General features: G+C 37.3%; 1 protein-coding gene across 7 annotated transcripts in view; it reads left to right on the top strand.

The window, feature by feature from the left end:
- CNOT4 (CCR4-NOT transcription complex subunit 4) overlaps positions 1–15,153 on the top strand; it is a 117,322-nt gene that overhangs the window by 87,453 nt on the left and 14,716 nt on the right. For 2 of the 7 annotated variants that reach the window (XM_066262360.1, XM_066262359.1), the window contains exon 11: positions 3,270–10,983. The exons of the other annotated variants lie outside the window; for them this stretch is intronic. In XM_066262360.1, the coding sequence (XP_066118457.1) occupies positions 3,270–3,370 (101 nt within the window). In that variant the 3' untranslated portion in view covers positions 3,371–10,983. Of the gene's footprint in view, positions 1–3,269; positions 10,984–15,153 lie in introns of those variants that run through there. 7 annotated transcript variants of the gene reach the window in all.

Below are 15,153 nucleotides of genomic sequence, written 5' to 3'. Positions count from 1 at the left end.
TAAAATATTAAATCAACTATATTGATTATTTGGGCTCCTGTTTGCCCAACAATGAACCAGGCCATGTGGGTAATACAAAAGAATTATACAACTTGGATACTATTTCCAACTATTTTAAAGTATAGTTGAAGTGATAAAATTAAGATTATGCATGAAAGTGATAACTAGAGGTTATTGGAATCCCAGGGACATTAATGGAGCTTATATTGTTGGGGAGGCTTCACAGAAATAGAAATTGATCTGTACTGTGGTATCTTGGATTTGGGTTTAGCAGGAGGGAAAGAGAGAGACCTTTTATGTTAATGGGAATGCCAAAATAAAGGCCTAGAGGCAGGACTATGTTACTATGTCGTGATGTGAAGAGGCAGTTGAACTGCCTTTTGTAACAGGAGGTGCTTTGTGCACGGTAGAGAGAATGAATGAGAGGAGGGGGAGCTCGGCAGCCAGGCAGCCAGCGAGGACTTGATAGGAAGGAGGATGCCTCTGTGGGACTCGAGTTCTTAGCTGTTTTCATTATGTACTTTTGTTTGACTTAGTACATGACCATTATCTGTTCTTCCAACTTAATTATCACTGTATTGTCCATTAGCACAAAAAGAGCAGTTTTAATCTAGATAGTTCAAGCCAGTAGGCGTTCTGGAAATGCCACATATGTGAGTAACTACTTACTGATTTGTGAGCGTAGTTGACCTCATGTTAGTCATTTGAAATCTCCATTTAAAGTACTTAGATACTTTATGAAAAAAATTTTTTGTGGGAGGTGGGGAGAATTTGTTCTTTCAGATTTTCAGATTTTGACTATGCATACTTGCTTGGTATTTAAATGGTGACTTATTATTAAGCTTATTATTAGATTATTTTTAAGGCTTAGATGACTAGGGAAATTTTAGTTTTAATGTACCAAAATATTTAAAATTGTTATCAAGAATCATAACGAAGACTGTTAATGGCCTGTAAATATTTGGCAGTTGTCTCAAGAACCTGAATGTTCTAAGCCTCAAAACAGAATAGTTGTATAATTGTAGCCAGATGATTTAGGATTTTTAGTAATAATTAGAAATGAAGGAAACTAAAAGTCTAGAATACTGTGTACACCTTAACTGTGTCCCATTTGAAGCAATTCAGTACCTAGGCAATATCTGCCTCCCCCAGCCCTAGTTGTAACTCAGTTGTACTTGAGTTGAACTATTGAAATAGGTCCAACTTTGTACCTGCAATGAATACATATCATGGTATTTTACAAAGGGTAGCTTTTCCGTCAGTTCTTGATAATAGAGAGTACATGCTGTTTCAGTGAGACTAGCCACTCTAAGATATTATTAGACAATATTTGACACTGAAAAGGCATGTATATTAATTCTTTAGATATGTGGAGCAAAATAGGGTCCCTGACCGTCAGGAGCCAATATTCAGAGGTGTCGGGTCACCATATCTATATTTATTACATGCTTGTATTTAAATTTTTAGGTTTGATTTGTTTCAGTTAATCATTAAAAATTGATAAATCTGAAACTTGTCATGGGAAGGACAGTTGCCAGAGATTTGACAGAAATGTGGCTCCCATTTACTTTGCATAATTGAAAACATTTTTGTGTTTAAAATTTGTTATTTCCTTAATTAGGAGGGATTTTTTTTAGCAGCATTTTCTTGGCAGCACTTTGGTTAAGTTTAGAAGGAATTTTGAAGTTAATTATTCTTGGGGGAAACTTTGATTAGTGGGAGTGATGGTAAGTCCATTCAGATTTTTATTATTGGAGCCACATGCTTTTGTTCTAAAAAATGACTTTACTGGTCCCCAAAAGTGACGTATCCAACTCTTCATTTTAGGAATGACAAAACTGTGTTCCAGAAAGGTTAAATAATTTGTTAAAAGTCACACATTCAATTAGTAAGAGAATTAGGCTGAGAACCCAGCTCCCAAATTGAGTCACTGAAATGTTTTCCACTACAACATTGATGCTCTCCTTCATAAAGAAGATCAGTGGCATGCACCTGAACTTGGCTTTCTTCCCGTAATAATTGATTCTTGCTCTCACACACTCGTGAGTCCCTTCTTATCAATAGTATCTATTTGTGAGACGATTGTCCCAGCTCAGGGATATGGCCTATAGTTACACAACAGAATGAAGTTTATTGACTTGATGAAAAGTAATCTTTTGCTTAGTACTCATCAGTGCCATGTTCTCACAAAGTAGTATAAATTTTCCCTTACATAGCCTCTTTGCTATCTATATAGGGTCTATGGAATCCTTGCCAATTTACATAAAAACTATGAAATAACCTGTTCTAAAACTGAAAGTCCTTTTCTTCTCTTTGTCAGTTAAGCTATCTTTCCAAATGTAATTTTGCAGATATGTTTTTCAAGGAATTCTGCCAAGATGTTTTTATTCCATAATGCTAAAAATTATTTGGAAAAATAAATAATTGTAAGTCTAAGTCTGCAAGCATTGTTGTTTCTAGATATACTTAGAATTAGACCTTTTTTTCATGTTTCTGTTCATTCAGTTTTACTTATGAGAGGGCATTTTTCTTTAAATTTTCTTTGTTTCTGAACTAGCTGTTTTAACAGTGACTTGATTGAATTTTGATTCATGTGTGAAACAAGTCACTTGTAGTCTAATAATTATCAATTATAATTAGGAGAACTGATCTCATTTCATGTATAGTTCTCTGACCCAGAAGTAGTCATCTTGCTTTCAGTCAATTGGATCATTGTATTGTTAGCATTTTCCTTTTTCTAATTACTTCAAAATATACATTTAATTTTCAGATGCTATATGGTAATTTGCTAAATTCATGTTATATGTTTTTCTCTTTTCTAAACATAATCTCTGCTTTAAAACATGGATTTGTCATTTTTCTCTTTTAAAAATAATATTTTCACTTCTGCGAATTTGGTTTTAATTTTTTTACAAAATACTACTTTTACTATTAGCAGTATCTGAATTTATAAGAGGTCCAATTGGCTTGGAAAAGAATGGCTTTCCTGGTCTCTTTTTTCCTTTTTGTGTATTTATAATCCTAAATCTATTATATTTGTTCTCATTTCTGCCATAGTATTAAATTTAAGGGTGTGTTTAGAGTGTAACTACTTTCTAGGTACTTGCTAAGTTTATATTTTAAAATTCATGTCTTGTTTCACACCCAGATTCCAACCATTAAGCATGTATTTTATATATGTATCAGTATTCCAAATATTGAAGTCATTTTTAAAGGGACTGTTAACAATCTAGTCACCCGTAACTAGACCATGACTGACTTTTCCACAGGGGAAGAAGAGGTGAAGGTTTCGACCATGCCACTGTCAGCCTCTTCCCATTCATTACAACAAGGACAGCAACCTACAAGTCTCCACACTACTGTGGCCTGACAGCAGAACTGAGAGGAGAGGATTAGACTCTGGGGTGCTTGCATGGGCAACCGGATCTTTGCATGATTCCTTTCTGATTTTGCATTTAATGTATACACCCAAAAGAGCCGATTCAAACGTTCCTCATGCCTACAATTAGTGTGTTACCTCATAGCTGCTAAAGTATCTCTTCATTAGGCCTTTAACACAATTTATTAGCATAATAATTTTGGCATTGTTTCTCATGAGTGATACTATTTTTAACTCACAAATAAACTTGTAGTACTAATGAAGATCCCAAATGAGATTAGCTAGAATTGTTCTTGTTTGGCTCTATTATTGAAAATATACAAAGGTAATGGTAGTTCCTTGTTTTCTGATTTGTGAAAAAATGGTAATATCCTAATATGCTCATGAAAAATTTGAAAATTAAGAAGATAATGTCTATTGCATTCTTTGAATACTTAAGAAAGAATACATATAAAACAACAATTGGTGGTGTCATTTAATGCACAAGAAGGATGTTGTCAGTAATTGTTTTTAGTTGTATGGATTTATATCGTATTATGCATTTCATGTTTAGAAACTGTTTTTGTTCTCTTATTTGCACATTTGCACTTTCTTTTTGAATGGTTGTTAATTATATATAGACGGTTAAAAACTAATCATTATAGACTAAATGCAATATAATCTCTTTTCTAATGCACTGCCTAGCATACCAGGAAATGCCTCAGAAACAGAATTTCAATTCACAGTTGGTTTATCAGAAACTTGAATATGGGGTACACGTTGTATGTAAGAAGCAACCATAGTAGTGTAACATTTTCTTTGAACGAACGGTACTTCTGTGGGATATCTGTTTGGAAATTTCATTGTTCGATAATTGAAATGTGATAATAAAACTATATGACAAGTACCTGACCAAGAATGGGACTAAGGTGGAAGAGACGAGATTGGGAATCCTCTAAAATTAGGCCACGTAAGTTGTCATAGTTAATTTCAGTTAATCACAGAAGATAGCAGGGTACTCTATTAGGGTCTAATGTGAAGTGGTATTTTTGGAATGCACCATTTCTTGATATTGTTATAAAACTGGTAACAAAAGAAAATAAGCTGGATTCGGTTCTGAGCTTTGGACAAAAGCTGCTTCAGAAAACATGACCTAATAAATTAAGCCTCTGGCAAAAAGGGAGGAGTCAGCACCTCTTGAGGTTTTCAGAACACATTGTGACTTAAAAGATTTGCATTCATTTGTTAAAAATATTAGAAGGGTAATGTGAAGACCAAAAAAGAAAGCATAGAGATTTAAAATAATACTAAAACACCTTTCGAGGAGAAGATACTTAATATCGTGGAGTTGGTGTTTTCAAGATTGCCTCTCTATATACAATCTGTTTACTTTCCATTAGATAGCTTTTGGTTAACAATGGGTGTAGAAACAGGTACTTATCTAACCATTTAAATTATTTTTGCAAAATTCTGCATAAATGACAGTCTCCCATTTTTTTAGAAGCAATTTTAGAATAACATTACAGGAAAGTTACAGCATTACAAGTGAAATATTGTAGACTAATTAGAAGCCTTTTATCATGGGTTGATTATGGGTTCACTTTTGCTGTAAGGGGCAAGGACACCCACTTGTCTCCTGTGGTGCTAAGGAAGGCTCTTGGGCTTTTAACAAACTTGAGCTCCCTGAAATAAGCTTTGTAGAGCACAGCTCTCTCCAGCCTTCAGGGCAAGCCCTTCGTCTCCTCTCCTGGATTGTCCAACAGAGACATAAGAGGTGCTTAGCTCCTAGGTATGTACTTCTCTTTGTTGAGAGATACACCCATTAAACAGGGCTTCTTTTCCTGTGGAAGCTGCCTCTCTCCTTTCTCAGTCCTAGCCAGTGCCAAACAACTGTCAGGCAGTTTGCCTGGACTTGCTAGAGCTCAGAACTGTCTTCCTGCCTCCTCCTCCTTGCTCTTCACTTCTGCGTACACCATATGTCATGACTAAGCTTCTGAAGAGTTAGGCTTCAGTTTATATGTTTTCACACAGAAAGCTAAAGATTATCTTTTAACTAACTTTGTAATTCCAAGACTTTGTAAGCCAAGAATAACAAGCCTCACTGTTTTGCTTACTTAATATTTTGAATACAGTGGGTCCTTGGGTAATGACAGTTTCGTTCCTACTACAGTGACATAATCCGAATTTTGGTGTCAGTCGAAATACACCCTAGCCTAAGCCACTTACCTATCCTCACACAGTTGTAAAATCATAATCTAGAACATAAAAATACAACTAAGCCAAAGGAAAGGGGCGTAAATATACAGTTCTGTACACTGTACGGTAGTAACAGAAAATATGGCAAAAAGTGAGTGTAAAAGTACAACGCTAATGGCGTAAGCTGAAACACTCAATTTTTAAAAAATTTTCATAAGCGTCATAAACTCGAAACATCGTATGTCGAAACTGTCATCACCCGAGGACCCCCTGTAGTATGTTTTTTTTTAATAAAGTGAAGTCTTAAAATCATCGTCATAATTATGTATACTAAAGCAACAAAGAAAGTACACAACACACAAGAAAGCAGCATTTCGCATAGCAAATAAACTGATCAAACCAAATGATGATAAAGAATGAAAAATTCTAAAAATCTTCAAAATTTTTTTAAATAAGTTCCTACATCATTGATCTGTCATGCATAAAGGAGATTTTTATGTTTTTACCTGCTTAACCTTTAAAAGGTGACTAGTTTATTCCTTAAATCAGGAATTATACCTGGAGTCCAGAACCCTATGGACATACTTGCAAAGTTATGAGTTTGTGTGCTTATACATTTGTCCATGTTTTTTCTGGGGAGAAGATTCATAGTTATTAGATTTGTAAAAGGTTGGTGACCCCCCCACCCCAAGAAAAAAAATTAGGAACTACCATCTTGAAATGTTTTAGTGCCACTTTAGGAAATTGACACCTAGATTGAATTATTTTAGCTTTATGATGAATGTCAAATGCCTCTTTATTTTCTTAAAGATTCCATTGGAAAATGTTTTCTGATTGATAATACTTTCCTTTTCTTTCTACTGTTGTATTTTGTTTTTCCAGGTGGTGCTTTTGTGTACTTTCCCCTTATTTCAACAAAGCGTTATTTAAATATTTGAGTGCCTAATCTGTGTAGTGACCTGAGCTAGATTTTGAGGGATACAGGGTTGTGTAAAGTATAGACCCTATCGACAGAGATAACAGTCTAGTGACAGTTTTATTTCAGATTGTTTCTGAGGCCAGCTCTTGATATATTTTAACCACAATAACAGCCATAGCAGTTCAGACTCATTTCATTATTTATCACTCCTGTATTGACAACAGAGTGTATTGAATACTGATACTTGAAATTTTTAAATATATGCTGATTTGGCAGGAGTGAAAAAAGCCTTAACAGGAAAAACATACATTCTTTATTCTAATTTAAGTATTTATCCATCATGTGTGTGTATCCTCATGTCTTGTACTTTTAACTCAGTATCCTGCATCTTCAGGAGAGCTGTCTCTGTCTTCTTGTAAAGAAAACAACTTGAAAGCATTGTGTCTGTGCACATTTTTACTGACCTGGCTCCTATTTGCGTGGTATTCCAAGCACCTTCAAGACTGTCAGAGCTCTCTGCTGCCGTGATATAAATCTATAGGCAGCGCCCGCGGAGTCTGGGCCTCAGAAAGCCAACAGAAAGGAGTGGATTGTAGGTGCATTGAAATCTTACAAAGTGAAGATCACCATGTTATTCACACATACATGAAAACCAGGGGACCCTTTTTCCTATGTTGAGCTGTAAGGTTTTGGATTTTTTTGTTTATTTGATCATGAAGTTTCCCCAAATCTGCTTAATTGGCTCTAAGAGAGAGAGAGATTTGTACAATTGAAAACACAGTATTTTTTTAAAATTATAAAAGGATGACAACCCAAAACATGATCTGCATATCTTTTTCTACAAAATATGACCAAAGCCAGTTATCCGGGTCAAGCTAGTCCTTCTGTTCTGAGTTCTGTGTCCCTCTCCTCTCAGCCTCTTGATCTGAACAAGTACCTACAATGTTGTCTCCTTGTACAGACTACGTGGCAGTGATACATGCAGGTATCATACACGAGATGTTTGACAAACTAATCGGATGCTGTGCTGATATAAAGTAGAAATGGAAGTTAGAGAAAGAAGTTATTGGGAGCTGGTTCAAGGACAGGTTTTAGAAAAAGTGTGGGGCTTTTTAATTTAAGGATGGCTGAAGTGTAGATGATGAAAAGGGAAAACACAGTAAGGGCAACAGATTGAACAAAGAATTAGAGGTTAGCCTGGTCTGTAGGGGTTAGGAGGGAAGAAGGATTGTAAGGAGATGGACTCATCTGAGGTGTACAGGTCATATAGGAAGGTGGGCTGAGTCTGTAAAAACCTTGAAAGCTCAGAAGAGTTCAGTCTTGATGTGGATATGGTTGATGGTACAGAACTGTAGTATCTTTGGTTAAAGATGGAACTTAATTGGAGCATTTTAAGAAGATTAGTTTGGTAATAGCTTTGCTCAAACTTAAGACCAGTTAGACTAGACTAGCCTGGACTAGACCAGTGCTGGGAATGGGGAAGAAAGTAGTATGAGTTAGAAGTCAGAAAGGACCTAAGAAAAAAGCCTTGGGTTTGGCTAGTAAAGGTCCCTCTAGTGCAGGGGTCGGGAAACTTTTTGGCTGAGAGAGCCATGAATGCCACATATTTTAAAATGTAATTCGTGAGAGCCATACAACGACCCGTGTACATTACGCATTATCCAATAAAAATTTTGTCTTGTCCCAGAGGACAGCTGTGATTGGCTCAAGCCACCCGCAACCATGAACATGAGCGGTAGAAAATGAATGGATTGTAATACATGAGAATGTTTTATATTTTTAATGTTATTATTATTTTTATTAAAGATTTGTCTGTGAGCCAGATGCAGCCATCAAAAGAGACACATCTGGCTCTCGAGCCATAGGTTCCTGACCCCTGCTCTAGTGACCTTTATAAGTGTCATTTGCATAAAAAGAGAGATAGAAATCAGATTCCTAGAATTCATGAGGAAATGTCAAGGGTATGAATTTCGGCAAGTCAGTCACTGAGTACTTCACACAATTAGCAACACACATGGGAAGAAACAAACAAGATGCTAATTAGGTGGCCGGTAGATCTTAGAAGGCATTGCTTTAAGAAAGGTGAGATGCCTGAATTGTTAAAAGCAGGACCTATAGAACCAGTGAGAGCAAGACATGGACAATGCTGAAGAGAAGGTGGGCCGATCCAGAAGGATAGTAGATTTCTGTAGGTACTTTGGAGTGGGTGAGCCTCTGAGATGAGGTTAGGTTATGGGTTCAGCTGCAGAGAGGTGGGATCCACCTTCCTCTGTCACTTGTAGGAACAGTAAGAAAATTTAGGAGAGAGAATGTGCGATTAGAGAAAATGAGAATAAGGGGGCTCATGTCAGTAATTATTGAATGCACAATGGGAGCAAGAGTAGAGTTGGGAGCCTATAAAGAAAAGAGATTAAATTAACCTGTGAGAATGAGCCTAGAAGTTCAAGAGAAGAAATGAAAGAATGCTGAGTCAAGATAAGGATCAAATTTAAAGTTTTTAGTCTAAATGTGTATGATTTTGTACTTCCTCTGGTTCGGCACATAGCATCAGGAGTGGGTAAAGCAAATGTTGAGTGTTGTTAGTGAGAGTTTGGTTAGAAGGTGAAGAAGAAAAGGACACAAAGATACTCAAGAAGACAACATTGAGATGCCTAATCCTGTCAAGATTCCACTACAGCAAGAGGGAACCTGTGGTGTCAGTGTGTTGAAGAAAGTTCAGTGATTTTTTATTTCGATGAGGACAAAGAACAGGTACCGTCCCGTTAAGGTAATGACAGATCGGGAGGCTGTGGTTAGTGTGTTGACCACGCTGCTGAATGATGAGTGAGAGCCAGAGAAAGGACAGTAAAGAACTTTAGGCTAGAGGTAGGAAAAAAAGGCTAGCTTTTATCACCTGTATGATCTCTTCTCTACCTGCTTTTCCTCTAGTCCTTTCTCGAGAGTAGGAAGTTACACTGGATGGAAGAAAATTCTAGAAAGAGTGGGATTGCGTAGGAATCCTGGGTCAGGTTTCCTCTAAGTTGATCATCCAAAGGGAAAACCGCAGTGGAGTAAGCATCCCTTCCTCAAAGTACGGTAGGAGGACATGGAAGCCTGCAAAAAGCCAGAGATGAGACTGGACAGGTGGAGGTAAGCCCAGTGAGTGTGAGGGATTGGTAGACATGTTACTTAGGATGTGAAGGGTTTAGAGGAAGTAGGCGTGGCAAATGGTGAGCCTGCAGTTGAGGCACTCATAATACAGATGTGAGCTAGTTCCTACCAAGGTCACAGACAAGCTGGGAAGAAACAGCTTCCCATCGGCATTAGGGAAGGTGTCTCCTCTTTGTTGGACAAGGTCATTCTGCTTTCTAGAACAAACTGGAATTAAAGCAGTAGGTTTGTGAAAAGTAGAGAACTTTTCTTTTTAAAAGAAAAGAATTGTATTCTTAACTGGTTATATATAAAAATATTTTAACAGTTTTTCCCAAAAGAGAATATGTTATATGAATAGATACATACCTGCAAATTACTCACCTGATCTAGTCTTGGTTTTTATTATAGTTTGTATTCTTAGCTGTGACCTTTAGGAAGAATTGCTGAAGATGTAGTGGAATAGAGGTCAAGAGACAGAGCTAGGTAACCTATTTTCCCTCCTTATTTAATTAATAGCAAGCATACCTAATTTGGAAGCACCCTTAATATCCTGACCCTAAAATATTTCTAACTCGCTGGACCTGTTTCAGACATATCAGATGAGAGAAAGAGCAGGTATGACATTGAAAAATGGTTATGCTTCAAAGTTCAAGAATAGTGTGTGTGTGAAACCATGCTGATGGATCGGGAAGCCACTGCTCCTGGGACCTCGTCACTATTCTGTGATTTGCTGCTGTTAGTATATGGCTGGCCATGTTGGCTTCTTCAACCAGGAGCTTTTCCTAAAGAATCACTCTTGAGACTTCATGATTCATTAAGGGGAGTCTTCTCTGTTCCCCAGTGTTAGAGCACCTTCCTGGGTTTGAGTTACACAGAAATCTGGTTTAGACCTGTTCGGTTCCTAGAACTGAGAGGGCTAGCCCAACCAATCTGAGCTCCTCGACAATATGATGGAAGTACCTAGGAGTTCCATGAAACCACTGGAAGTTGTCAAACCAATCCATTTTCTCCGGATTCCCTCAGACCATACTTCCTAAGGTAGCTGTTGACTTGATGTTAGTTCTTAGCCCAATCCACGTTACAGTTATTCTAAAGGTTCCTGGAAGCTCCAAACTGGTCCTGTGCTTAGAAAGTTCTGTTGTTCCAGCTTCTGTTTGGCTCTGAGACCCACTATTGTGCACTGTTAGGAAGCACGCCCCCTTCTGTAGAATTTCTAAAGATTTTAAAGCACCCAGTACTTAAAAAAAAGGAAGAAATTGAAGTGAAATTCCCATAACATACAATTAACCTCTTTAAAGTGTACAATTCAGTGGCCCAGTAATATTCTTTAACTATCCCAATGTTAAAATAGCAGAATAAAGACTCCAACTCTTAAGAACTTTGGCCTGTTACTTATTGGGTTGTGTGGCAGCAGCTGCGTCTACACTTCCCGTTTTGTCCCACTGGCTGAAAGGCAATGTTGCAACTTAAAATAATATTCCACACTTCACAGCAGCACTTACAGTGTAGGTCAAGCAACTTTTACCCGGCTCTCTCCTAAAAAGTGGTGGAGGGAGGGGGTGCGCAAGAGACCTTAAGACACTTCCTTTCCCTAGCAGGTAAAATGTGATTCAGCCATCTGAATAATTGTAAATGGCAATAATGGTCTTTCTGTCTTCATGACATTTGATGAGCATTATGTAGGAAAAGGTTTGCTTAGCAAAGTGAGAGTGTGAGCCTAGCTCTGTGTGAGCATGAAGTTGAGTGTGTGTGTGTGTGTGTGTGTATATTGGGTTCCATACAGTAATTTTCAATTAAATCCTCCACTTAGAAGATGTGGCCCAGGAAAAAGTGTCAGTCCCTCTCTGGGGCTTTTCATTTATTCCTGCTGTGTTCTGATTCATTTACATGTTCAGGATAAGTGCTGTATTTCTTGCAATAATATATTTTTTAAAGAAATAAAGACCCTGTTTAAATTTAAATGCAGTGAGGGACAATAATGGTGGCTCCTCATTCCTGGTCATGTTTTATCTGAACAAATATTTTTACAGCTTATTCTCATCAGATTTCACTCCTGCTACTAAGTTTATGTCTCATGTCACACTCTTTGGGAAAACCTAAGGAAAGAATAATAATAATTTTTTTAAAAAAAGGGCCTGGCCAGTTTGCTCAGTGGCAGAGTGTCAACCCAGCATATGAACATCTCAGGTTTGATTCCTGGTCAGTGCACACAGAAGTGACCATCTACTTCTTCACCCCTCCCCCTCTCCCTTCTCAATCTCTCTTTCTCTCTCTCTCTCTTTCTCTCCCCCCCCCTTCCTTCTCCCTCTCCCTCTCCTCCTTCTGCAGCCATGGCTCAAATGGTTTGAGCAAGTTGGCCGTAGGCACTGAGGATGGCTCCATACATAGCCTCTGCCTCATGCATTAAAACAGCTCAGTTGAACAACAGCCCAAGATAGGCAGAGCATCACCCCATAGGGGGCTTGCCAGGTGGATCCTGGTTGGGGTGCATGTGGGAATCTGGCACTCAGCCTCCCTGCTTCCTAAGAAAAATTAAAAAAAAAATCTGTATTAGAATCATAAAATTTCAGAGCTCTGAAGCCTATAACATAGTCTAACAGCCTCCCCTTTTAAAGACCAAATAATAATAATAAGGCTCAGAAGGACTGTGATTTGCCCATAATCACATTCCAACAAACAATTTCAAGTTCTCTTAGCCTTCACCATTTGAATTTGCTTTCAAACATGTAGCTCAAGGAGAAAAGAACTTCCAAGGTTCAGAACGTATCTCTTCTCTCAACTTTGTTATGTCTTCCAGTTTGATTATTAGAGTGGTTCTTGCAAGTCAAGGGCTTTCAACTGAATGTCAGTGCAAATAGTGAACTGAAGGCTTTCAAAGTGTCCATCTCTTGGCATCTGCTATCACATATCCTGTAAGTTACCAAAGCAGCCACATGTTCAATGTAGCCCAGTGATCATGTAGTAACTTCAGTGGGGAGCAAATGTAACCTTCCATTACTCTTAATGTAAACTTAAAATAGTTACCAATGTCAGAACTGAAATAAAGAGTAAAACAGATGGAATTAAATTTACCCAGGATTTTTCTATAGTGACAAAGCACGTTTAAAGACTAGCACGCATGTTTTAGCCTGGTGTCTACTCTAATAAAAAAAAAACACCTTATATGAATGGCACTAAGATGTACAATACCTACACTAAAGGTGTGATCTCAGATTGATCTTTGACGAGCAACTATATGCTACACCATGGAAAATGATAGCATATCTGCTGATTTCTTTTTTAATCAAGGAGGCTGTTTTCAGCGTAATGAAACAGAAGGGAATCTCTACAAGGATTTTAAAGATGATAATGTCATCACCATGTCCAAGAAGAAATGCAGGAAAGGTAACTGCAATCAACTTTTATAGCCTAGTGCTGTTTCCTAATATGGTGAGATCTTATTCCAAAGACTACATACATTAGTATTTACGCTTTGTTAACCGTCTTGCATACTGACATAACGTGTCTAGGAGCAGAACTTAGTGATCTGGAATGTTACTGGGATGCTTTTAAACATCACTGTACATGTTGCCATTTGCAAGAAGACTGACACCCTGAAGCTGTTTTCTTTTTTCTTTATTACATCTACAAATTGAGTATCCAGCTACAGGTAAAGGAGACCCTGAGTTATGACTTTATTAACCAAGTAGGAAAGTGTCTTACTGTCTTTAAGCCAGGTGTTGAGCAATATACCATTGTTCCACTTATGTTTTTATTTAAATTTATGGATTACTGATATATACCCTATCCCATTTTCCATTTATGGTAAGATTTGGTACCTGGTATGTTTCTATTTACTCCTGAACTGTTAACATTCTCTATTAACCTAACCATTGCCTTCCCTAGTCTTGGATAGGTATAAACATACCTTGCTTGAATTTTAGTGTAGTCAGTGCCACTAGGTATAAACTCCCAAGACCTCACCTGTATTTTAAATGAGAGGTGACTAGAATGAAGCCTGTTACTAAAATAAGCAAAGATCTTATATAATCTCCAAATAAATACACACAGCCATTCAACCTTTGTTTGATAACATACTTTGAGGTTTTATTTCTCAACCAGCCTGTATTTACCTCTATCCAGTTTCTTTGGACGAAGAAGAAATAGCTTCTTTCTGTGTGTAACTTACCACAATTAGAGGAGGTGGTATTGACTAGATCTTAATGTGCACTACCTGTATGATTCCCCAACAGGAACCCTGACAAGCCTGAATTTTCCCTTTCCAAAGGAGGAAGCTCTATCCCTATTAGGACTTAGTAGTCTCTATGATCAACTCTCTCCCTGGGAACGAATCTACTTTTTAACTGTTTCTAGACTGGCTTTTGATTTTGAATGATCATATTTTTAAAATTAAAACCCATTTAAACAGAAAAGCATATTCTGGGTTTTGGAGTAGATTAAATGTCAAATTAATAAAGATTTTTGATATTGTACAACTATCATTATAAACTTTTCCCAACTGCTGAGTTATTCTAGCTCTTTTAAAAATCACTCACTTCTTCTAGACAATATGACTAAAATAAGGTGTTTTAAAAATGTTTAATTTTTAATAAAATTAATTTTTTCACTAAAATGTTCTAGTTTAGTATAGAGCTATAGGACCTAGTAAAATAAGACTTGTAGCTTCTAATTTATATTTGAGGATGTATTCATCTGATCTTCCATCTTTCCTTTCTGCACAGTAAGACTCATCAGTGATTGAGAATTGATTCTGTCATAACTATCTCTGGAAATCTTTTACAAATTCAAAAGGATGCATTCTTATAGTAATTCTTTTTTTTTTTTTTTTAATTAAGTGAGAGGTGGGGAGGCAGAGAGACAGACTCCCGCATGTGCCCCGACCAGGATCCACCTGGCAAGTTCTCTACAAGGCAATGCTCTGCCCATCTGGGGACCCTGCTCTGTTGCTTGGCAACCAAGCTTTTTTTAGCACCTGAGGCGGAGGCCATGAAGCCATCTTCAGCGCCTGGGGCCAACTTGCTTGAACCATGTAAGCTGTGGCTGTGGGAGGAGAAGAGAGAGAAGGGGGAAGTGTGGAGAAGCAGATGTTCACTTCTCCTGTGTGTCCTGATCAGGAATTGAATCCAGTACTTCCACACGCTGGGCTGATGCTCTTACCTCTGAGCCAACCGGCCAGGGCCAGTACTAATTCTTTTAAAATCAAAACATTATTTGAAAATTGGAAGGAAAATTTTTTTTTATTATTTTTTAGCCTAGTAAATAGTAAGGAGGTGAAAAAGTAAAATAGCATTATTTTTTACAGTTATACATTACATAGATAAAATAGTTAAATTTCAAAGCATCCATGGTCGTGTTGAAAGTCAAATATGTATATAAAACAATTTCGAAACAGATTAACAACTATCTCTTGGTTTGGGTAAATAGTACAACTAGGAAGAACTCATAAAGATTCATGCTTGGTCTGTTGGATTGAAAATGTCTATCACCATGACTATACCCGTATCTTCACTTGGTTTAGTTTTAAATTATGAGGAAATTACTTCATTTC

The sequence above is a fragment of the Saccopteryx bilineata genome, chromosome 2 (genome assembly GCF_036850765.1).
Source record: "Saccopteryx bilineata isolate mSacBil1 chromosome 2, mSacBil1_pri_phased_curated, whole genome shotgun sequence".
NCBI lineage: Eukaryota > Metazoa > Chordata > Mammalia > Chiroptera > Emballonuridae > Saccopteryx > Saccopteryx bilineata.
Note: the sequence above shows the minus strand (reverse complement) of the source record. Positions and strands in the feature narration are given on the sequence as shown.